Source organism: Mesocricetus auratus, unplaced genomic scaffold (genome assembly GCF_017639785.1).
Source record: "Mesocricetus auratus isolate SY011 unplaced genomic scaffold, BCM_Maur_2.0 Super-Scaffold_4256, whole genome shotgun sequence".
Lineage (NCBI taxonomy): Eukaryota > Metazoa > Chordata > Mammalia > Rodentia > Cricetidae > Mesocricetus > Mesocricetus auratus.
This window is the reverse complement of record NW_024429182.1, coordinates 30,805,328-30,830,649: the sequence shown is the minus strand read 5'-3', so window position 1 is coordinate 30,830,649 and position 25,322 is coordinate 30,805,328. Positions and strand designations below refer to the sequence as shown.

Here is a 25,322-nt window from a genome sequence, read left to right as displayed (position 1 = left end):
AAGCAAGACCTCCTCTTTGCCATTTAGTTCTTAGTTTAAAATGTCTGTCCTTTGCAGAAAGGTGAAGGTGGATTTTTCTGTTCCAGTAGTCACTCCCTAATAACCACACAGAGACTTAATATTAATTACAAATGCTGGGCCGATAGCTTAAACTTGTTTTTAGCTACTTCTTATAGCTTACATTGACACATTTCTATTAATCTACATGCTGCCCTGAGGCTCGTTATCCTCATGTACATACTTCCCATCCTGCTTGCTCTGTGTCTCATGGTGTCTCCTCAGACTCCACCCTTCTTCCCTGTGTCCTCCTAGTCTGGTTCTCCTGCCCAATCTCTTCCTGCCCAGCTATAGGCCAGTCAGCTCGTTATTAACCATTGAGAGTAATATACATTTACAATGTACAAAGATCGATCCACAGAAGCTTCCCCTAGGATCAGCTCTCTTCTTTCTCTGTTTTGTGTGTCCCTTGCTAGTTCTAGTGGCAGTCACTAAGCTTTTAGTAGGTTCAGATTATCCTCACACAAAGCAGGCTCTTGTTCATAGCCCAGCATGGAAACTAGAATCCTAGGCTCTGAAAGGATATGGCCCTCAGATGTGAGGGGAAGGTCTCTTTGTGGTTAGTTCACCCAAGTCCTAGTTGATGAAGACTCCTTAATCTGATGTGGATTTGTCTGTCTGTGACTGTTAGGGACAGCCAGTTAGTAAAGGTTATCAGTGTCCCATTACTACACATTGGATTTGAAGGTAAGTAGAATTTATCCTTGGTTTAGTGAGAGTCCAAGTAGGTCTGCCCTGAAAAGGGAAATTTTATCTGTCTCTTGCAAGTGCATGGAAACTCACATTCCTCAGTGAACAGGTAAACCCAGGCCTCGGCAAACAACGAGGACATCAACTGTTGGGACTTGCTTTCCAGACCCCAGCCTACAAGCTCTTCAGTTCTTTGGGGTGCAAGTAGGGCACCCAGTGAAGCTTGGCTTTTGGGTAAACTATATTTGGAAGCAGGTCTCACCATGTAGCCCAAGCTGGCCTTGAACTTGTGATCTTCTTGGCTCAGTGTCCCAAGTGCTGGTATTGTAGGCGTGAGCTGCCATTCTCTGCTCACGAAATAGAATTTTTTAGTATAACTTTATCTCAATAATATATGAGACATTTTAAATTTTTTGATACATTTTTTAAAAATAACATTTTATTAAAATTTCCAGAATCTCGTACAATGTATTTTGATCATATTCCTTTTCCACCTCCTCCTAGACCCTCACTCCACTCTTACCTCCCTGCCCACCCAACTTTGAGTTCTCCTCCTCCTCTTCTAACTCTTCACCTATGGAGTATAGTTTGTGTTGCTCAGCTCCTCTTGGGAGTAGAATCTGCCCTGGTCAACCTGCCATAGGTCAACACCATTAACGATAGCTCTCCCGCAGCTATCGAATACCCCTCAGCTAGTGGTGGCCTTCGTCTGATTTGCGTAGGTCTTGTGCATTTGTCAGAATTTCTGTGAGTGTTTGGGTGCAATTGCCCTGTCACCTTGAAGTCAGACACTGCCTCTGACTCTTACAATCTTTCTGTCTCCTCGTCCTCGAAGATCCCAGAGCCTTGCAGCGAGGAGTGTGACATACAAGTCACATTTAGGGCTGAGCACTCCAAGGCCGAGGCATTTTTATAGGATAAAAATTACATTAGACACATGACAAAAATACTTGTTTATGTGAAATGCAAGTTTACCTAGTTTATTGGGCAACTTAAAAATGCATGGCTTCCCTGGGGTAGTGTTGGGAGTGGGGAAAAACAGAGGCCAGCAAGATCTCTCTCTCTCTCTCTCTCTCTCTCTCTCTCTCTCTCTCTCTCTCTCTCTCTCTCTCTCTCTCTCTCTGTTTTCCCTAAGGGGTAGAATGAAGTTTCTTTCATGCCAAATAAGCAATCACAGACATCCTGTTAGGAATCCAGACCCATGACTATCATGAGACTCAAGATCAAGAATGAAAAAAAAATTAGATTAATAGCCAAAGAAGCTGTCTTCACACACACACAGCCAGTCAGCACACAGAGGGCTGTCTCCTCAGGAAGGTAAGAGCACTTGTTTCTTTCAGAACAGGGCTTGGGGACTTCTCTGTTCCCCCTTAGGGCCTTCTTGAAGCTCAAGTGTCTAGAGTTTCTCCCTCCCCGTTTGTAATTGTCTTACTTCTGGAGTTCACAGTCTCTTAGATTCTCTCTCAGTCCTCCAAAGTTGCAAAGAATACTGATTCGTGTGTGTGTGTTTGGGGGGGGGTTGTTGCTGGTGACAGGAACTCCTTTACACTAGATGTAGTCTGTCACCCAAAAGGACTTCCACTGACTTGAGTGGGGTGAGGTACATTTGTTCTGTTACTGTTTGCAGATGCTCTGAGGTTAAGGAAGATGCATACAAAGAAACAATGCAGAATTAATAGAGTCTCTTATCTGTCAACATGGGCTTCACCCCTACACTACCCGCCTGATATGATCTGTGAGATAAACTGTAATCTCTTTTTTACACCCGGGAAGGGCAATTACACACAAAATGTCCCCTGTGGAGAGGTGACATACAGTAAAAAAGAAAGTCCTGATTTTGCTCCCCCATTCTCCCTGTTCTTCAAAATGGAGCTAATTAATGTTCCATGGGGATAGGCCTTTAACATGTATAAAAACTGTAAAAAGACACCCCACTATGATATCGAGGAGTGAAGCTTCCATTACTGCTTTTTAATGAGTTCACTTTAATTATGACCACTGTCGTTCATGAGGTTTTTGTTGGTATACTATATACACATTTTAGTGTTTTGTTTTGTTTTGTTTGTATGTGTGTGTGTTTGGGTTGGGTGTGGTACTTCCCTAAAGGTACTTGGGAAGTAGAGGTACACAGATCTTTATGAGTTTAAGGTCAGTGTAGTCTACATACTAAGTTCTGTGACAGCCAGGGTAGCACAGTGAGACTCTGTCTAATTTTTTTTTAATTCTTAGCTATGAGACCTGGATAGATAGAAATCGAATTGAATGATGAATGGGAGGAAAAACAAATTATTAGACAAAATGAGGCGCTGGCCTTCCTAGGTTTGTCTTGGGTGATGTGTACTTGGCTAAAAAGATCAGGTTCCCTTGTTGAAAAATGGGTTTGGAAGATGCTCTGTCACTAGTACATACATCTGGGAAACATCTCACTGAACATTGTAACCTTCTGTCTGGCCAGAGATAGACCACAGTGGTAATTTTGGAGAAAAATAATGCATCTCGGTTTGTTTTTGTTTTTTGAAACAGAGTTTCTCTGTGTAGCCCTGGTTGTCCTGGAATTAGCTTTGTAGACCAGGCTGGCCTCAAACTCATAGAGATCCTCTTGCTTCAGCTTCCTGAGTACTGGGATTGAAGGTGTACACAACTATTGTCTAGCTTCTTTTATTTATTTTAAAATGTATATCAGACAATGTACGTGTGTGTGTGTGTGTGTGTGTGTGTGTGTGTGTGCGCGCGCGTGTGTGTGTGTCACAGTGGACATGTGGGAGCTCAGAAGACAATGCCATGGAGTCATCTTTCACCTTAACCTGAGGTTCTGGAGGTCAGATGTTTGACAAATTTGTGTAGCAAACGTCTTTATACATGGACTCACCTCTCTAGTCCCTCCTCTTGTTCTAGTAACTGCTGTCCTAGGCCAGTAAAGCAAATAAAAGCCTCTTCCATTTTATCATAGAGTCCAACTGGAGGCCTGAGGGACACACTCCCCGATAACTCGTTTTTAAGGTGTTTTGTTTCATTAGTACTTTCTTCTTAGAACTTAAATTCCCACTTAGGCATCAGAAACCTAAGCTATTTCTAAAGCTCTTGGAATTAATGAGAGGAGGTAGGAATCCCCAAAGGGAGGACCCAGAGAGTGTTCTAGCTGACACATCCTGGGGACAATCTCCGTGTGTCTCTGTGGGACGTGTGAGGATGTTTTGGGTTCACTAAACAATGCCCATGTGCCCTTCCGTTAGGTGTCCTGTGCTCCTGAGTCCACACAATGCCACGAGAAGAGGCTCACTTCGGTTACCCCAGGAAGGGAGGCAGCCACTCTTATGTCACCACTGAGGAGTAAGTTAAAACCTTCTGGGTCTCCAGTTTGCCATCTGCAGACAAAGCCTGCTGACTCCACCCACACATGCCAACCACTGCCACCTGGGGAGGCCTCCCTGCCTTCTAATGGTCTGACTCACACCTCCCTGGATCCAAACGGATGGGAGATAGAATCGAGAAAATTAGATACTGCTATTTTTGTCTGCATTCTCCAGCCTTGGTTGTTGGTTTTCAAGTTGGGAAAAATCTGTCCAGGACCCAGACACGTCCTTCCTCAAGCTGTCCCGTCAGTTCCTCTCAGCACTGCTGCAGGAACATTGTAGACAGAATAGTGTTAAGTTGCTAAGAGCCAGTGTAGATGACCCGGGTGTGGGTCTCAGCCTGTGTGCAGACTCCTGGCTGAAGATGGTGGCCATGACTTTTGCTCCACAGTGCCATCCCACAGAAAGATGTCTGGGCTTCTGAGTTAATTAATAATAAGTATTTATGCGATTATTACTTCTAAGAACTAAGTACATGGTTCAGAGATACTGTTCTATATCTCTGAAAAAAGTCCAGAGTTCACTGGGGCGTTAGGCAGGAAGTAACTCTAGGAATGGGAAGGGTGTGGCAGGGAGGTCAACCTGAGCAGGGAGTCCAGCCAGGCTTTGATTTAGACCCCGTTTCTCAACCTTCCTAATGCTGTGACACTTTAATACAGTTCCTCGTGTAGTAGTGACTCCCAACCATAAAGTTATTTTCCTGCCAATTCATAACTGTAGTTTTGCTACTGTCATGAATCATAATATAACTATCTGGTTTGCAGGCTATCTGATATTCAATCCCTGTGAAAGGGTCTTTAGACCTGGGGGTAGATTTAGGCCCCCTTTATGCCATTTATTCAGATCTGCTCCCCTTGTAGAAAGAGTTTCTGGAAAACCTCACATAGTGCTAGACAGCAAACAAGGTACAGATTCCATCAATGGAGTCAAGCTGGGAGCATCTCCCAGGGGATTTTTCCATATCATAGCATGGCCAGTAGGGAGATATGGGTAGTGGTACATTTTAGCAAACTGTCTCAGCAAGATACTCTTTAGGCGGGGAGATACACTGCATATGGTATTGGTTTGTCATCTTTAGGATGACTCCACTTAAGCTATGTTCTTCTTACACTAGGATTTTTTCTCTCTCATTTAGTAGTGCAGGAGTCCTAGCCCCTCAGTTCCCTTCTTCCTTGCTGTCACCCTGGGCATTGCCGCTGAGTGAAGATGGTGGGCCATCACCTTTGGGTTTCCCCAACAGAAACTGAGAAGCCAAGGGAAGGCTGGGCCATTATTGTCCATTAGCACTCAGGCCCTCTCTCTGCGCCCCACATCACGACGCCCCCGTCTGCCTGCTGTGTTGTTGCATGTGGTAAAAGGCTCAGAGAAACTGGGAGATGTGCAGCAGGATGTGGTGATGTTGGGATTTAAGCGCAGCTCTGTTTGCCCCTGAAGCACTAAGCTGGCGGGCTAACAAGGCAAGTGTGTGCATACTCCGTTCAAAGGGAGGAGAGGCCAGAGACCAGCGAACTGCCAAGCCGGAAGCCTTGGTGGTGTGTAGCCATCGCTTCCAGCTGGGGGGGGGGGGAAGCTGGGGCGGAGGGGGGGGGCTGGACGGTGGGGGGCTGGGGGCCCACAGCCAATGCAAAATTTCATGTCACCTTCAGTATGAGGAACTGGTTAAGCAGGCGGGGGCCTTGAGGTGACAAAGGCACAGAAGTAACACGGGCAGCAAAACCACAGGCTGCTGCTTACGTCCCTGTGCTTATGTCCCCGGGGCTGAGGAACAAATGGAAAAGCAGGGGTCATCGAAACCTAAAATGGAGGGAGAGACCCCACAGAATGGGGCCCACATGACCGAAGGGGGATTTCTGTCGGCTGGTTACTGTGTGCTCCGGCCTCTGGCCAGTTCTGCGAGTGGCCGGGAAAGAGCTGGCAACTGAGCTGACTGGCAGTGTGAAGAGGGCTTATGGGTGATGCTGAACAGAGCAGGAAACAGATGGGACTCTTTTGGGCCACTGCCGGGGCCGTGGGCAAAGCGGAAGTAGGGTTTGCTGGGTTCAGTGCCAGCATCCCAGAGCAGGGAATAGACAGGTGGGTTTGGAGTGGGGGACAACAGCGTGGGAAGGACACCTGTGAGTTATTAGCCTCGTGTTAAGTAACCCCTTCACCGAAGGCTCATCCCTTCTCACATCCCGAGCAAAGTGCTTATGCAGTGAGTGTCAGGAGAGAACAGAGAGGTCGCAGGTTCCAGCACAGAAGAAAAACAGCCACTCACTCTGCATATGTGGGTGCCATCATGTCCACTGACATCACCTGAGGCCCCAGCACAGCGCAGTGACACTTCTAACCTCAGTCCTTGAAGGAAGCAACCTTGAGTACCTGAAACACCACGGTACATGATTTTGTGCAGGGTAGTGAAAGAGACCCGCGAAGAACACAAGAAAATCACTGCACAAGGCCGCCAGTCTCAGGACCTCACCCATCGGGCCACCTGTTCAAACTGGAGGGTGGGACACTGGGAAGCAGAGGCATCTGTGCTGGAGCAATTCGTCTCTGAGAGCCTCAGAGGATATTGCTCTTCCTTTAAAGTTTGCCAGTGGTACAGAGAGGAAGAATGGTGTGCAGTGAGCTCCCATAGCCAGTCAAAAAGGGTTACCCACCTGCTGACAGTGAGCTCCCTCTGAAGCCACAGTAGACAGGGGTCCCTACACACTCGAGTGGGAATAAACCATCCAGGGAACTAGCCTAAATGCAGATTCCTAGGAGCTGCCTCTACAAAGACTCAGTTTAGGCCAGACGTGGGGCCCCAGGATCTGCACTTTAATTACGCCTCGGGTGACTGCTGCCAGTGTCTGGTCACTGAGGGGCCCTGCTTCCTCAGTGGCTTTCTCTGGCGTGTCTGGTATTCTTTGATGTTTTACACTTTCAGTCCCTCATGTGTGCATTCTAAGAACAGCGTGACTGTGCACTGAGAGCTGGGACAGAGCTCTGTCTGTGTCAAGACACTCGAAGGCAGAGCGGAGGGTGAAGTTGGAGCACAAGCCTGCTGGGAATTGTGTCAGCTGCCTTCGAACATAAGAGCCCTCGAACACTCCTTGAGACAGCGTCATCTTAGATGGAGTTTTATCCCCCAGGAGAGTACTGGGCAGTGGACTCGAGCCTGAGTCCTAGAGCGTCCTTGAAGGCTGTCTGGTACCACTCACTCTGCTGGTCCTGCCATGCTCTGGCTGTGCAGTCTTGAGCATTTTGACAGCCTAATGTCGGCCGCAAATGCACTATGTCTAGGTCAGAGGATTGCTGTGAAGATAAAATGAAACGTGGGGTTGGGTGGCACAGTGCCTGGCACAAAAATGGCATTAGAGGATGTTCCGGGAACTGGGTGTTTGGGTCATGCAGTTGGTAGCTCTCCATGTGGCCTACACGACTAGGGCAGAGCTTCCCTCTGGTACAGCCTTCTCCCAGGTCTCTCCATCCCATCTAGAGTTGGACAGGACAAACTTGATGCCTTGGCAGCCTTGAGAGGAAGGTGGGTGGTAATGGCAAAACTCCCTCCTTCTCACCCTGGACCCCGCTGTAGCTAGTGCTAATCCTCCAGCCCGGCTGAGCATTTCTTAGCAAGTTCAGTCTCGGACAGAGTCCGGTCCTCAGTGTGGACCATGCGGAGTATCAGGCAGATGCCAGCTGACTGGCAGTGGCATGCAGGAACACACACACCCCTGTTCCAGGGGCCTTTGCAGCAACTGCAATGCTTCCCAGGGAACTCTGGACACAGGACACAGCAGCTGACTGAGAGCCCCAGAACAGCACCCTGATGCTCAGGACCAGACACACAGATAAGTGACAGCAGCACAATGCACTAGGTTTAGCTCAGACTCTCCTCCCGGGGCCACAGGAGCCACAGCAGAGTATGGGGCAGGGGTGGCCTCAGGCTCTGACTGTGCCTAGTGATAGCTCTGGATGGCAAGTCACTGGTCCTCTGAACTTATTTCTTCCTCAGTGGAGATAATGATAGGTTCCTTGCTGCAGAGTCACGACAGCGGCTCATAGTCAGTGTTCATTTCTACTTCCTTTTTCTGGATCAAGTTGGAAAAGTTGCTTTATAAGAGCTGTGTTGAGAAGAAAAGGCTGTCCCCATAAGGGCCAGGTGCTGGGGCATCCCTTATGCGTGGGACTTGGGTGCTGCACATGTAAAGACTCCTAAACTAGGCCCTGTCCTTAACTACTGGAGCTGGGAGTCTGGTTGGGTGCCCTGCATGGAAAATGGCAAACTATTTGGAGACTGGGAGATACTTTTCTGAACCATGAAAAGGGAGAAGGTTGGTTGTTTCATTGCTGTCTAGAACGATGCTTCTGAGCTGTGTTAGACATGTCTATCTCTTGGTCCAGGGCCTTGGGGATTGGCATTCTGATTGTGGTCCTGGGAATTGCTCTGCTCATCGGCTGTTGGTACTGTAGAAGACGAAGTGGATACCGAACCTTGAGGGTAATGTTCCCTGCAGGGTCCCATTCTTCCTCTGAACCTCCAGCAATGAGCATGCATGTGCGTGCACGCATGTGCACATTCCGTGGCATGGGTGTGGAGGCTAGAAGACAACTTTTTGGGGAGTTGTTTTCTCCTTCCACCATGTGGGGCTTGGGAGCAAACTCAGCTTGTCAGCCTGGCAAACATGCTTCTCTGCCGTGCTGTATCCTAGCCGAATTCCAAGGTCTTCTGTCCTACTGACTCTGTCGTGATATCCAAGGTCCTGAGGATCACACCAGCATGAGAAAACCATCCTCCCACGGTATCAGGATGCACCACCGGATAGTCTTCCCTCAGCCATTGATCGTCTGTCTATTGGTCCTTAAAGAGCATGTGCAAACTTGTCATAATACTAACATTAGAAGGAGGCCTTAAAAACCTGAACATTTGTGTAGGTTCCAAAATGAAGTTTGGGCATTTTGGGGTCAGCAAGGCACAGCAAGATAGGAAAATTTAAATGTGATCTCAAAGGAAAACCAAGTGCTACATAGTAAAAACATCTTTAAAAATAAAAGCCACTGATGGGAGAGATGGCTCAGTGGTTAAAAGCCCCGCTGCTCTTCCAGAGGACCTAGGTTTGGTTCCCAGCACCCATATGGTGGCCCATAGCCCTCTGTAACTGCACTCCCTGGGGATCTGGCCTCTGCAGGAACCAGGAATGCACGTGGTGGAGCGCAAACATACATTTTGACAAGACACACACAGACATAAAGTAAATAAATAAAATAAAAATGAAAACCACTAGCTAGGGATGGTGGCGCCTATATGTAATTTACGCACTAAGGAGGACTGAGGCAGGGGAGCAGGGTTCAGGTCACCACAGGCTACCAGGAATAATCTGTTAAAAATAATAAAGCACAAAAAAAAAGAAAATGTAAAAAAGCCGGGCATTGGTGGCGCACACCTTTAATCCCAGCACTCGGGAGGCAGAGGCAGGCGGATCTCTGTGAGTTCGAGGCCAGGCTGGACTGACAGCCTCCAAAACAATACAGAGAAACCCTGTCTCGTAAAACCAAAAAAAAAAAAGCACACCTCCTAATCACATCACTTCAACATTAGATTGTCATAGAGTCATCAAAATACATTGTCATAGAAACAGCCATAGTATAATAAAAACAGCACTGAACTCAGGTGGGAACCCTCTGTGATTCTGACCCATACTTCTCAAGGCTGCAGAAAAGCTTCTGTCTGTCATCTCCAGAGGGAGGGAGACCCTAACAAAACCCTACCATTACCAGCTCCATACAGCTCGAGCTCCCTAGAAGGCATTTGAACCCTGAGTTCCAGCTCCTGAGCCCATGTTGCCTCCCTGGAATGTCCATGCCTCTAGTCCCTAGACTTAGATCATACACACATTTCTTTTCTCCTTCCTTCCTTCCTTCCTTCCTTCCTTCCTTCCTTCCTTCCTTCCTTCCTTCCTCCCTTCCTTCCTTCCTTTCTTCCTTCCTTCCTCCATTTTCTCCTCCCTCCCTCCCTCCTTCCCTTCCTCTCTCCCTTTTTCTTTCTACAGGACTTCTCTATGTATCAGCCTTGGCTGTCCTGGAACTCACTTGTAGACCAGGCTGGCCTTGAACTCACAGAGATCCGCCTGCCTCTGCCTCCCGAGTGCTGGGATTAAAGGCGTGCGCCACCAACGCCCGGCTTGAAAGTTCTTTTTTAAGAAACCAGGTGGCATCTGTGTCTCTCTTTCCCTAATTGCCTTTTTTTAGCTGAGGGTCCAGGATGTAAACCACACAGGCAGGGCACATTGGGACCCACACATCACCAAACAGTCCTCGGGTGAGTTCACACTGAAGTGTGGACAAGAAGACTACAAACTAACTGCAGGAAAACCCGAGACTGCCCTAAGCCCAGAACTCTTGCCCATGGGATACTGCCACTGTCCATGCTGAGAAGGGGAGGGGCTTCCCTCTCCACCGCCTCACTCCACCTGTATACCCCTGGCACGAGTGATGACACTACCTTTATTGTTTGGTTCTCTCACTTAACAGTCACATAAAAGTCTCTTGGTTGTAGAGAATCACGATTTGGCTTTATTACCCATCACTGACTTGCTTGGTAACCTTAGATATTAATTTTTCCAAACCTCATTGTCTCTACAGCTAGTCATGACAAAAAAGTGACAGAAAACAATGTTTATTAGTTTTTACTTAACACATTTTCATCTTTTATATTTATTTTATCTTAAATTATATGTTTGTGTGTGTATATACCTATGCGTTGGTATAATCTCGGGAATAGGTTAAGTTATATCTTCTTATATTTAGATTTGGTGTGTGTTGGTATGTGTCCACAGAGGCCAGAAGCAGGCCTCCCTGGGGTTATGAGCCACCAAATGTAGGTACAGGGAATTGAATGTAGGCCCTTTACAAGAGTAGTAAATGCTTCTAATGGCATTCGTCTCTCTAGCCCTCCCCATCTCTGTCTCATCTATCTTGATGTGTATGAGTGTTTGCATACATGGATGAAAGAGCACCACATGCATACAGTACCCACAGAGGCCAGAAGGAGGCGTTGGTTTCCCTGGAACTGGAGTGACAGATGGTAGTGAGCCATGATGCCGGTGCTGGGAACAGAACCCAGGTCCTTTGTAAGAAAAGCAAATGCCTTTAACCACTAAGCCATCTCTCTAGCCCTATCTCCTTTTTTCCCACAAATTGTTCATTTTATAGATTCAGTCTTCCCCTTCTCTTCAAAACTTCCCCGTAAGGGACAGCTGGTGCCAGGCACTGCCTTGGCACTGTCTGTGGTTAGTTCCAAGAACTCTGAGAAGTGGGTTTAACCATCTTGCTACTCCAGATCTAACAACTGGAATTCACAGAGGTAAAGGGAGTGACCTGAGGAATCACAGCAAGTAAGTGACAGCAACTAGCTTAAAGCCCATTTCTAAAATGTTGTTTCCTTTCTCTTTTCTTTAACGGACTCGGTTCTCATTGGTTTCTGTTTGTTTTTTGTTTTTATGGCTATATTTCAGGACAAACGGCTTCATGCAGGTACCCGGAGTACCCTGAAGGAAAGATGCCCTGGTGAGCAATGCTCATGTGATGGTCTTGGTCATCAGGACAGCCGACTGCCTTTTCAAGAAACAATCCATCAGCCTGTGGTAGGTGGAGACTGTGCATCTGGGCATTTTCATGTCAGCTGCTTTCAGCTCCAGTTAACAAAGTGATTTCCACTGAAATAGCAACACCAACATACTTAATGCCACTAAACTCTCAATAATGGTCAAAAGTAGGGCTGGGATTATAGCTCAGTGGTATTGAACTTGCTTTGCATGCAGGAGGGCCTAGATTCAATCCACACAACTGCCCCTTCTTCATAAAGGTAAAATGGTAATTGTTGTTTTTCATATTTTATAATAAAAGCAAACAAAATGGGAAATAGGTTTTGTTAAGGTTTTTTTTTTTTTTGAGACATGGTTTCTCTGTGGCTTTGGAGGCTGTCCTGGAACTAGCTCTTGTAGACCAGGCTGGTCTCAAACTCACAGAGATCTGCCTGCCTCTGCCTCCCAAGTGCTGGTATTAAGGGTGTGCCCCACCAATGTCCGGCGTAAGTTGTATCTTCTTATATTTACATTTTACATTCAATAATGAGAGCCCTACATGTAAGAGTCCCAGGGATATTTTCTTCTCTAGAACTGAGCCACTACCATGTGTTAAAAACTTGAAACATAGTAGTTTGAAAGTAGTTTTGTAGCATACATTTCAGAGACAGAATACATGAAAAAAATAGCCATTTCTGACTTCTTTTATTGATTTCATGTTGAAATGACTGTATTTTGACCCAAGTTAAGTATTTTATCTAATTTACCTGCTTTCTGAAGGTGAAGTTACTAGGAGTTTAAGCTCTGCATGTGTCTCACAGCATTTCTGCTCTATAGTAGTGGCCCAGTAGTTAAGCATAGCAAAGTAATGGACTTTGACTCTCAAGTCAGGTAACAGTGTTTGATTCTTAGCTGCATGACTTACTGTTTGTGACTTAGGGCAAGCAACATTTCTGAGTCTCATTTTCACTTGATAACATCTAGAACTGTGAGCATTAACTGAATGATTGACACATTTGTGTTGGTTGATAGATATATGTTGTCTCTCCAACCTCCGTGGTGTTGTCTTTGAATGATGCCTATCACTGAGCTGCCCTTTCCCCGGCCCCAGCCCTAAATACACCTTTAGGCACAACTAACAGGGAACTATGTGGTAAATATGCAGGGTTTGTTGAGTGATGCTCAGGATTCAAGAATACATGGGCGAGTGAGTTGTTTCAGTGGGCACCTGCTATCAAACCTGAACCTTTGAGTTTGATCCCTGGGACCTACCTGGTAATGAAAGAGAACCAATTCCCCCAAACTATTCTCTATCATCCACATGTGCGCTGTGGCGCAGGTGCTGCCCCATAAACAAAGTAAGCAAATAAATAAAAGTAACAAATGAGAAAGGAATTCTTTAGTTAGGGCTTGGGAATTCTGACATGGATAACCTAGGCACAAATCCACTTTTAGATATTCGGAAAGCCTCCCATTTCTTGTCCCTTCCCGCCAATGTTTCAAATATGCGCTGTGATATTTAACAATTACTCCATCGGACAAGAAATATGTATGAAGCCCTCCCTCCCCACAGCATGCACACTGCTGTCAGGCTCACTCACCCTGCTCATTCTCACAGGTTCCCAATGCTCCACTTGCTTACGAGAAGATCTCTTCGGCCCAGTCGCCACCACCGTACTCAACCTGAGCACCAGCAAGCGGCGGCTGAGAATGCCGAGATGATTCCCCTCCCACTTTTGCTTTAAGGCTGGTAGACACCCATGTTTTTCTTTAGAATGCTACATAATGTGCAAATCTACTAACAGGCCAGTGCTGAATTCTTGCTAGGGCAACCAGAGGAACACTGAGGAATGGTGAGAAATTGGAATCTGGGAAATGCTTCAATAAATACTTTAATGCATGTTATCTGTCCTGGAAGTAATGCTATTAAGGAAGTCATCATCGCTGAGGGGTAAACTTACATGGGTGATGTGGGAGCATCTGATTCCTTTGTGAAAATATTTTTTTTACTTTCTTTTTATCTTTGTGTCTTTCATAGCATGCATCTTGAACCCATTATTTCCCCGCCCCTTGTATCCGCCTATGCCCTTGCAAGCCTTTCCCCCAATACAAGGAAATAAATTCTTTTTTTTTTTTTTTTTGAGCTAGGGTTTCTCTGTGGCTTTGGAGGCTATCCTGGAACTAGCTCTTGTAGACCAGGCTGGTCTCGAACTTACAGAGATCCACCTGCCTCCTGAGTGCTGAGATTAAAGGCGTATGCCACCACCGCCCGGCATATAAAATGTAAGAGAAAAAAAAAGCCTCACTGTGGAAGCTGTAGCGTGACAGTGAGTCACGCAGTAAACCCTTTTATCCATATATCTTTACTTGCAAGAGTTTATTGCAAAAAGCCATTGGTCCGAGGCCTCTGGTTTCTGCTGCACTATCAATACTAGGGCCCCACTAGGACCCCTCTTGGATACCCTGTAGTTACCCTGTGTCGTGGAGATGCTGCAGCTTTGGATCTGCAGGACTGAGCCCTTCATGTGTTCCAGCAGATAATAGATGGGGTGGATATTGGGGTGGGCCAACTCATAACCCTAGTTCTGGGCCTGGGTAGTTGCAGGGCTGCTCAGCCTGCCTGCTCTCCCCATCCTCACCACCAGGGTGAGCTCTCCAGCATTGCTCCGGCTAGTTCACCCTCCTGGTAAGGAGCAAGGCAGACTCTCCACCCACACCATCAGGGCCACATCTGCTGTGTGGCCCAGATGAGGTGCAGAGGCCACTCTCCTAGGCGCTACAATTGGTGAGGGGCAGGCACAGCTCACCTGCACTTATGGCCTCAGGAGAAGCTGTCCCACCTGCCACAGGTGGCAAGGGGCGGGGGCGGGGAGACGGAATCTCTCTCTCCGGCCCACGCCCCCATATGGCAGATGAGGGGTGGGGCCTGATCTCTCCTGCTCAAATTCTCCGCTGGTTCACCGGCTCCCCCAACCAATAGGGTCAGCTCTGTGACGCCCAGGTGAGGTGCAGCTGTGAGGAGGAGGGTCAGCTCCCTCATCCACCACACGTGGCAGGGGGAAAGGGTATTTTTCCCTCACCCTCACCACCCTATGGCACACAAGGGCGCCACCTCCTCTCCCATCCTTCAGGGCCAGCTCACCCATGCTCTCTCTCCCCTCCCAAGGGTCAGCTCTATTGTGCAGCCCCTTCCCAGCTGAGGCACTCTCTCCTGAGTGCTTCCGTTGGTGAGGGGAAGGGCCAGCTCTCCCTAGAGTTTGCAGCCAACGAGGGCTGCACTCTGTGCAGCCCTATCTTCTCAGCCTTTGGTGGTATCAGGAGTCATGGACATTAACAGAGACTGTGGCTGCATCAGAACCACGAACCCAGGCATGGTCCCCAGCAGCAGCCCAGGCCCGGATATCACCCTGGGTGACAATCAAGCCATCCGTGTCAGCCCACTTCTCGCCTCTTCAGACATGCCTCTCCACAGGACACGAACCATTCTCTCTCCCTCCCATACCACACCATACATTTGCTCACCATAGTAAAGAGTGCCTGACTGCCTGGTGCCACAATGAACACTTGCAAGTCAAGACGTATGGATAAAAGGGTTTACTGCGTGACTCCTTCCATGTCCCTCCCCCACTCTTGCTCAAATTCATGACCTCTTTTTTTTCTGTAATTATCCTTACACTTGTAAACATATACATGTTTACATGTATGTGTGTGTATACAATATACATAAAATCTATGGAGTCCACTTAGTGTTGCTAAGAGCCTGTATCTTAAACTATACATATTAAATAGTCCTAATTGTATTTTACTTCAACACTCATAATGGTAAACTAGTTTTCTGTTAAGGTTGAAAGTGGTGCAAGGATTTAAAAAAGAAAAGCAGCTTTAGTTTGGTTGATGTCTGCAGTGTCTTGTGTCCTCATGACAATTAAAAGCAGGGTTTGTTGTTTCTGCCACCGCACGGCATGCTCTAGGCTAGCTCAACTGCAAGCTTCCCGTCAGCCGTCTCTACCTCCCATCTCTCTGTGGGAATACTGGGATTACAGATGCACACTACCACAGCTGGCTTTTTATGAGGGCTCAGGGATCAAACTCAGGTCATCAGGCCATCTCCCTGATGACCTTTACTTTTGTTGAGTTCTCAGTCTTACAAGAACATACAGGATAAATACAGAGTGAATAAATACAAATGGCCACAGACTCTTCAGTGGTACTATTCACATGGTGTGACTGCATCAATTACCTAGTATCTCTTGGTTAGCTCATTACGGAGTGAGACAAGGTTGCATATAGCTTGTAACCAGGCTGGTACTGTTGCCTCCACATTCAAGTGCTGGGACCTCAGGCTGCCCAGGTAGTGCTGGGAACTGCTTTGAACTTTGTGCACACTAGGCAAGTACTCTACCACCTGATTTATATCCCTAGTCTATTATGAAACAATACTTGGGCCTTTTTTTTTTTTTTTTTTTTTTGGTTTTTTTGAGACAGGGTTTCTCTGTAGGTTTGGAGGCTGTCCCGGAACTCTCTTTGAAGACCAGGCTGGCCTCAAACTCACAGAGATCCACCTGCCCCTGCCTCCCCGAGTGCTGGGATTAACGGTGTGCGTCACCACCGCCCCACCCTTTTAGAGATCATCTAGCTGGCTTCTCCCCCTTTGCCAGAACTCAGGCTATCCTCATGTGACCCTCCACAATAAAGAACTGACAGGTGATTGCATTCAGGCTTCAGTGGAGAAGCAAGCCCATCTCTTCCTCTTGCAACTCCAAGATAAACTCTTGATCCTACCCAGTGACAGTGCCCCTCAGTACTTATCTAACCCAGGCTAAGTCACATGGTGTAGAACTTGTCACCTACCCGATCTCAGAAACCTCCTCTATCCTGGGGATCCTGTACATGATCTCCCAATGAAGTTCCTCTTCAGATCTCAAAGCCTGCTCTCTTCCTGTGCTAGATAGTTTGTCAACTTAACACAAGCTAAGTCATCTGAGAGGAGGAAACATCAACTGGGAAAATGCCTTCAGAAGACTGGGCCGTAGGCAAGTCCGTAAGGCGTTTTTAAGTCAGTGATTGATGGGGAGAGCCCAGCCTACCTTGGTTGCTGCGGTCCCTTAGCTGGTGGTCCTGGTTCTACAAGAAAGCAGGCTGAGCTTTCTTTGTTAGAGACATTACTAAGACTCACAGAAATCCCAATGCTTGTTTAAAGAAATGTCTTTTTCACTATGTGATTCTTTCTTATTTAATGTGTCAATAAATCACCTAAGATACCTTTGTCACTAGAGACAGAAGCGTAACATCAACAGGACAAAGATTAAAGCGATAAACACACACACAGAAATGACATTCAATGACACTAAAAATATCTATGCCTTTCCTGACTTATGTCCTATCACTTAAAATAGCCCCATTCTCCTTTCAAATACATTCATTTTGCCACCCCCATCCCTGCTTCACAAGATCTTTGAACCTCATTCACATCTTCAGAGGGACCTCGGGCTTGATCTCCAGGCCTCTCCGAGCCTCCCATGCTGTTAAGACACTGACAAATCTCTTTTCCACCAGGAAAGCTTCTCAAGTGTTCTTCATTCAGTGTCCTGGATGACAGACAACAGGCTTGACCTGAGTCCATGAGAGAGAAATCAGTGTTGCTGAAAGGAATAGGAGGTATAAAATTCAGCCCTACTTCTGAAGATCACTGCTTGGACTCACAGTCAACTGCAGGCAACCTTGGGAGCCTTTTGCTAAAGACAGAAGTGCCACACGGAGCTACCACACCGAGAATGCTCACACTGAACAAGGAAACAGTTTCACAGAAAATCCAAGAATGCTAGGACACAGCTTTCTGACACTAACAACCATTAGCACTATATGCTGAGGCTCTGAATTTGGCGCTTCAAGGCCTTTGCTGCCTGGGCTGAAAAAGCAAGTGTCATCACTGTAGGATTGGGTACTAACTGATGGAAAACAACCTAGATTCAGTTCCCACGGCAATGTGCTCACTTACAGGCAGAGAAGGGTTCAGGGTACTGTGCTGCTTGTTTTCTGAGAGCCAGGTGGGGACTAGAGGGGCCAGAACTCATGGCTAGTTCCCTCTGACTAGGAATAGTCCTTTCCATTTAGCCAAATATTGTGAACAAGTAACATTATCTTCTCTATGAAGTGAGCTGAACGAAGTTCAGTCGCTTGACACATCAAAATCTCTTAATCTCAAGTGATGGCAAAAACTTCTTAAATGTAGCCTAGGAGGGTGGTGGCGGCGCACACCTTTAATCCCAGCACTTGGTAGGCAGAGACTGGCAGATCTTTGGCAGTTTGAGGTGAAACTTGGTCTACTGAGTGAGTTCCAGGACAGCCTCCAAAAGGTACAGAGAAACCCTGTCTCGAAAAACCAAAATAAAAAAAACAACCAAAAATGTGTCATAAGAACTTTAGATAGAAATCACCATTTCTAAGAAAACCCAAAACTGTGAGTGAAAAACACAGCATGGGAAATTGAAATAAAATTGAACAACATAAGGGCGCAAATTAGAGACTGTGAAGGTCAGTCTGAGAAAACTTCTGAAACTGAAGATGGAGTCAGGCTGCTTTTTATTTTTTAGAGACAAGCTTCATGCACCTCCGTTGCATTCATCTAAATGAGACACACACACACACACACACACACACCATTTTTGGTGCATTGGTGTTGTGAGGTGTCACATGGCAGTTGTGAGCTGTCATGTGAGTGTTTGGAACTGAACCCAGGTCCTCTGTAAGAGAAGCTAGTGCTTTTAACCACTGAGCCAACTCTCCAGCCCCTACGATACATTTTAAACATCACCCACAGCACATCTCTTGAGAACAAAGTTTTGTTTTTAAAATACTGATAGAGAAATGGGGAAGAGGAGGAGCTGGTGATTGAGTAGACCGGAGGCACACTGGTCAAGGCACTGTCTTACAGCATGGATACATATTTTGAGACAGTGAGAGTAGTGGTGTATGTCTGTAGTTATTGCATTGAGGTAGTATAGATGACGGGTTTGGGGCTAGCTTAACCTACACTGACAGAAACAGTTCCATTTTCCCTTCCGTACCAAAATAATCTCTTCTCTTCCAACCCTCTCCTCTCGTCTCTCGCTGCCCCCCCCCACGACTTTTGTGGTGCTAGGGGTAGAACTCATGACCTTGTACAAATTAGGCAAACATACTACCCAACAGTTAGGTCATCAGTATAAAACAATTGTTTGAGAAATCTGAAAACATTTTAGGAACACCCATTATTCTTTCCACTTTAATTACATCATTTTGATACAATCTGAATGGAAATCTTTGGCCTCTTCTTCTTCTCTTCTATTTATGAATGTGGGTATGTATGTTGTGTGGGTACCTATAGAGGCCAGAGGAGGAGGGTACTGGATCCCCTGGAGCTAGAGTTACAGGCAGTTGTGAGCTGTCAGGTATGGGTAGTACAAGTGAAGCCAGGTTCTCTGGAAGAGCAAGTGCTCTCAACCACTGAGCATCTGTTTAGCTTTTTTTTTTAATGAAAAATATCTTAAGATAGTATTTAGTGTGTGTGTGTGTGTGAGTTCAGGCCTGTTTTTTCCTTTGATCATGTGGGACACGGGGACTGAAATCAGGTCTTCTGGTTTGGTTGCAAACATCCTTACAGGCTAAGATATTTCACAGGCCTACTCTCTCTAACATTTTAAATTTTAAACAGAACACTGTGATGAGTTGAATGTGTGTATCAGTATCTTAACAAGATAATAAGATACTAAAGCCCCAGTGAGTAAAAAGCTACCTTTATTTATAATGAGGCACACTCTCAAGCTCTACAAAGTCAAGCCCTGAGTCAAACCAACTGAGCAACAGAGTTGGTTTCACATCACAATTTATGCAGCTGCTCTATAATCTGAGTAAAAGGAGAGCACTAATATTTTTGCTCACTTTTAATTTCAAAAGACAAAGACATTGATGTACTTAAACATAGTTTTGGAAGATCAGTAACAATGAACCAAGACCTCAAACAGAAATGTGGAGAAGGAGGGGAAGGGGAATGCCACCACTCTGCATTACTTTTGCAACCTCTTTTTTTTTTTTTTTGGTTTTTCATTTGAGACAGGGTTTCTCTGTATTGTTTGGAGGCTGTCCTGGAACTCACTCTGTAGACCAGGTTTTTGCAACCTCTTATGAACCCAGATTTTTACAAAGTAAGTCTCACCAGGCATGGCAGTCCTTGTCTATAATCCTGGTACACTCAGGAGGCTGAGGCAAGGCCAGCCTTGGCTATATGGAAAGTTCCAGGACTGTTTATGGTTATACAGAAACCTAAAAAAAAGTTTTAAGAGTTTTGAGAAACAATTCTGGATGTATTGACATAAACCAAATATTCTTTTCTGAAAACAACACATTTGTTCTGCTCAATACAGAATTTGGTGCTTTTTTTTTTTAAGTGTCTAGGACCATAAACTTTTGAATGAAAACTTCAAAAGTAAAGCACAACCACGGAGAGAGTGTGAAGCAGCAGACTCACACCCTGGCTCCATCCCCATGAACCAGGTGCCACTCAACCCCCAAGATTACTGTAGAAATCAAATGTCAAGTGTAAAGACCGTGCAAGCGTCATTATTTCTACATACTTGCCAATTTTAACACCTTTTTCATTATATCATGTATTCTTCCAATGGACAAGAACACATTTTAAAAATGGTATTCAAACAAAGAAATACAGCAACTCAGTTTTATTATATGCAGATTCTTCTGCATTGTTGCTAACAGTTCACTGGTCCAAAATTACTAAAATACTTAAAAAACTATACATTATGTAAACAAAACATAAATAAGACAGTATTGTTCTTTGTACATATATTTAGTACAGATTATGAGGGACTTAAGGAATATGTACAATTTTACACCATGAACTGCATTTTCTTAATGCATAAATATATATATAATTTTCTTTTTACAGAAACAAAAATAAGATTTCACTAATGACACAGAATACTATACTGTAGATATACCACAACAGTCCAAATTTAAGAAGAAACATCAATATAATTATGAAAAGGCTAGCTTACTTAAACTAGTCAAACTTGACTTTGTTCAATTTATGTTATACAGACAGGTAAATGTTGATGACACAGTTTGAACAAAGAACCTTGGAAAAACATCCTCACACCAATGAGTGAAATGGTTTACTTTGCCCTCCCCAAGAAAACAAAGTCTTGTGCAAGGTAATGAAGATACATACATACATACATACACATACTACACACATATACGCGCGCGCGCGCGCGAGCACACACACACACACAGACACGCAGACACACGTATGAACAGTATGTTTTCAACAGTATAATAAACAGTTAAAATTTTTATGGGAGTTAAAACAATGCCCCATTACTTAAAAACTGGCTCATTTAGTCTAAATTCAAGATGCAGCTTTGTCAGGTTTCTCTGAACCAGATGATTGAAAAGCAGGGAAGGCAGAGGCAGGACTCTGACTCACAGATACAACAACTTGAGGAAGAGATGAAGACAATGAGGATACCTTAGATGCTGGAGTATTTATGGTATTTAAAATGGCTCCTTCTGGACTAACCAATAACTTTTTGACAGAGGTATCCAAATGAAATACCGATGTGCTACTTGGCAGTGGAGGATTATTGGAGGAAATGGCAGAAACCAAAGATGTCTTTGTCAAAAGAGTAGCTGGAGAGGACTTAATCACCGAAGTCAATGGCACCGTTGGTGCAGGTGGAACATAAACTTTAGCAGGTGTGTTTACCATCTGTGGTACTGAATGACTTCCAAGACAGTTTACAATCTTTGTAGAGTTTCTCACAGAATGCTTTAAAGGTTGACCACTTAGAGAATGATTTGATGTCTGTATGATCTTCTGGACAGGATTATCTACTGGTGTCGCTGGTACACCTTGGGCATTGTTAAGAACTAAGGGAGGTCCATATTTTGGATTAGTAGAGATAAGGAGGACGTGGCTACCTGCTCCAAGACCTTGTGGTGGAACAATAAACCGAGCTCCATTCATCATGATTTGAGTACCTGGTGCCAAAGGTGTACTGGTATTGATAACTATTTTTTGCTGAATACAAGGTTCACTGAATGAAGCACCTGCCAGACTAGTTATATTTAATGGCGGTGTGTAAGTGTGAATGGCAGAGCCACCTGCAATAGAATTGTTACCAGAAGTTGTTTTTACTAATGAAGGGGACATAAGTTGGTTTGGTATAGAAGTAACATTGGAAGTATTAATTATTTTACCTGGACTTGGTGAGAGAGATGATAATTCAGCTTGAGGTTTACTTGTGTTTGCATTTGCTGGCACTGTAGTTGAAGTCCCTGGCGACTGAAACTGGAGAGAAGTCCGAGACTGTCTTTTGGAAAGAGATACAGCGTGTGTGGCTCCTGGTACTGTTGCTGAATGTGTAACTGTGTTGATTATTTTTGGAGATGTAGTCACAGGTGTAGGCAGGGAAACAGTAACAGGGATTTGCAAAGCTGATGTCAAACATTTAGGAGACACTGTTGGTTGTGTAGTTGAAATGAGAACAGATGATGCAAGGTGCCCTGTTTTCACAGTTGATATAGCTACAGTGTTTCCAAGATTTGATGTGCAAAGTCTATTTGACAAAACAGGCATAATTCTTGAAGAGGTGTCAGTTCCACTGACTAAAACAGGAGGTCGAGTCCCAACTGAAGCAGAGGATGAGGTCACCGAAAGGGAACTCAAAGGTACATTTGCTCCTGTTCCTGAAAACATGTTTGCAGCTCTTGCTGTAGAAACCACTGACTCATTAATAGGAGGAAGATTCTGACTCACAATATTTGAGCTTGCTAGGACTGCAGTACTACTTGTTGACAAGGGCGAAACATAGCCCTTACTACTTTTGTCTTCTCCTTTCGGCATTACACTTTGCAGTATATTAACTGATGATATAGCTGGCAGATTTCCTGGAGGGTTTATAATTGCCTGACCTATGTTTAGCCCAATTTTCACATCTTTAATCTGAGACACAGTTTGTGAAGAATTGATTTTTATTGGTGCTCCCAATGTAGATGGAATTAGTACTATTTGGGGTTGCTCTGGAGTCTTAACGTAAGTTTTACTCAAGGGAGGAGGAAGTGTCTGTTTTAATGATTCTGCAACAATAGCTGAGGCTGAAGTGCCACCAGGAACTGGAGCATTAATAAAAACGACTTTCTGGGTAGAAACACTTGTAGATGTTGGTGCCGGTGCCATATTAACTGAAGGTGCACTGCTGGGAAGAACAGACGGACTTGACACTAGCATGAGTTTCTGAACAGGAGTCTCACTGAGCACATCTCCATTTATTGCTGCTGTTGTTTCTGATCTTGTAACTTGGTAGCTTTTTGTGAAATAATCTACTTGTTGCGCTTTACTTGATGTATGAATAACATTTGTATTTGTTTGTCCGAAATTTCCTGTTGATATGCTAATCACACTAACTGAACTATTTGTTGTTGATGGGAGCAGCGAGCTGGAAGAAATGGAGGGCTTCACAGGTGAAGAGGGCATGCATGAGTTTTTTTCTATCATGGGGCCCACACAGCCACTGCTGGGGGGTTGGCCTAAAATAGGTTTGAGACTTTTTCCCATGGATGGATGAAAACCACATGAAATAGAAACACAAGTAGGTGTCTGGCTGAAAGATGGGGGAGTAGATGTAGCGGTCATTCCAGCTCCTTGTGAAAAAACAGGGGATGATGTTGATTTTGGCACCAGAAATGCCTGAAGTTGAGGTGCAAAGGTGAAAACAGAGCTTGAAGATAAACTGCTGGGTGAATTTTGTTCTGGATTAGTTTGTACTTTTACAACTCCAGTGTTCCCACCTCGAGTCCTAACAAGAATCGACTGTGAATCTCTTATACATACAGTTTTTAGTTCTTGCTTTGCCTCAGCACAATCAGCAGTTTGCTGTGAAAAAGAGGTGAGGGAACTGGCAGGATCTGTAGATTCATTTAGTGTTGTTGCTGGTAACAGAGGCTGAACTGTTGAGGAAATGGTGGGTGAAGTAACAGGCTGGGGGAATGTGGCTGACGAAACTGCATTCTTGACTTTCCCTGCTTCACTTTGGCTAGCCTTAACGGGTGATGCTAATACATTACTTACAGAGGTTACAGGTGACAAAGGCTGTGATCTAGCACTCACATTTGATGAAGGTGTAAGTGGCTTACTAAAAACTGTATTAGGCAGTTGGGTAGAAACTGTCCCTCCTGAGGTGACAGGAACAGACACTAAGGAACCCTGCTCTGCACCCTTCTGCTGAGGTGCTGCTAGCTCTTTTGCAAAAGCTTTTCCGTCTTTGTGCTGAATCACAAAATTCTTAGGCAGAATAAGGACTTGCTGCATGATCTTTTCTCCTGTTTTAGAATCCACCACAGGCTGCATCTGAATCTTGACAGAGCTATTGTGAAGGTCAACTGGCAGCCACTGACCACAGGGCATTTTGTATACCATCTGTAAAGGTCCTTTTGTACCAGTGAGGCCACTCAATGCTGGCTTTACGGGGCTTGTTTCTGCAGGAGACACAGCTGGCTTTTCCACAGCAGGAACATTTCTACCTGTGGAAGGGGGCAGTTGATTTGTTAAGGTCACTTTGTTCCCAATATTCTTTGCAAGCAAGGCCTGAATAGGTTTGGTCCCTTTCTGGAGAGTAGACACTGGTACTGAATCCTTTGAGGCAAATGACTCCAACGGCAGTTCTGTATGTTTTGACTCATTCAAACAGTCAATCTGCATATCAACTTCCAAGTTCTCAACTGATGTTTCATTTGTGCTTAGCTTTGCTTTCTTCCTTGGGGAAAGCTCCTTTGTGCTATCATCCAGATAACTGCTTTGTTTGGACTGTCGTTTAAGTGTTTTAGGCAGTGTCTTCACTACATCTTTAGAAGACAATTCCTTTTTCAACAACTTGCTTCTGGCCAAAGGATAGCCTATTTCTGATAATTTCATATCATCTGAAAATTATAAAAACAAGCATTTTGTTTATAGAAAACAGTTTTTGAGTAACATCAATTATAAAAAAATCTACTGTACAGTCATCCCAAAGCTTCAGCACTACTGATGAAGGTAGCAGTGACCTCTGACACGCTGACTTCCCACATCCCAGCTAGGCTTAAGAGCAACCTGTTACTGAGATCAATCCTGGACTAAGACTGCTGACAAGGCATGAAAAACTCAGTTTCTAAAAAGATACACAGTTTAATCTGGCTAGTTTTCTTTCTCCAGATAGGAAAACCTTTATGCCACAGAGGAATGGTTACTATTCTATATTTTGGTCTTTAGAGACTGAAAATGAAAACCAATGTTCAGCCTTTCTTGTTCCTTATCCTTAAACAATTGTGGTCATATCTGGTCAAAAGAAGATATGAATATGTTAACATATTACTAACCACAAGTTTTCAGATTAACTTCTTATATAACTAAAGAATGCTACTGATGAGCAGAAATGAATTGCATGTAACTTGGTCTAGCTACCCATACTTATTAGAAAGAAAGATGTGTTTACTTTGCTCTCAATCAGCCAGCCAGCAACCTTGGTCACACCTCATTTTAAAAACCTTTCACAATCTTAACGATTTCTCAAATTCATTTACAGCAAACTTTACCAACAGAGCTTTAAGAGTAGTAACGATACAAAGATAATCAGTGAATTCCAAA

The 25,322-nt window shown here is 44.9% G+C and overlaps 2 protein-coding genes across 6 annotated transcripts in view; one reads left to right on the top strand and one right to left on the bottom strand.

The window, feature by feature from the left end:
- Nucleotides 1-3,829: 3,829 nt before the first annotated feature.
- On the top strand, nt 3,830-13,520 carry Mlana (melan-A). Its single transcript, XM_005063213.3, has 4 exons — nt 3,830-4,077; nt 8,469-8,565; nt 11,579-11,707; nt 13,266-13,520. The coding sequence occupies exons 1-4, from the start codon at nt 4,007-4,009 to the stop codon at nt 13,332-13,334; spliced, it is 366 nt and encodes a 121-aa protein (XP_005063270.2). The 5' UTR covers nt 3,830-4,006; the 3' UTR covers nt 13,335-13,520.
- A 5,886-nt stretch (nt 13,521-19,406) lies between these two features.
- The window catches only part of Kiaa2026 (KIAA2026 ortholog), an 81,438-nt gene continuing 75,522 nt past the window's right edge, over nt 19,407-25,322 (bottom strand). For all 5 annotated transcript variants that reach the window (XM_005063705.4, XM_013114852.3, XM_013114855.3 and 2 more), the window contains one exon: nt 19,407-24,619. In XM_005063705.4, the coding sequence (XP_005063762.1) occupies nt 21,051-24,619 (3,569 nt within the window). In that variant the 3' untranslated portion in view covers nt 19,407-21,050. The remainder of the gene's footprint in view (nt 24,620-25,322) is intronic.

Excerpts from the sequence above, each read along its gene's own strand:
- Mlana (XM_005063213.3), top strand. The coding sequence starts at position 4,007 with ATGCCACGAGAAGAGGCTCACTTCGGTTACCCCAGGAAGGGAGGCAGC. Across the intron at positions 4,078-8,468 it reads TCTTATGTCACCACTGAGGA|GGCCTTGGGGATTGGCATTC; the intron begins GTAAGTTAAAAC and ends CTCTTGGTCCAG. Across the intron at positions 11,708-13,265 it reads AAACAATCCATCAGCCTGTG|GTTCCCAATGCTCCACTTGC; the intron begins GTAGGTGGAGAC and ends TCATTCTCACAG.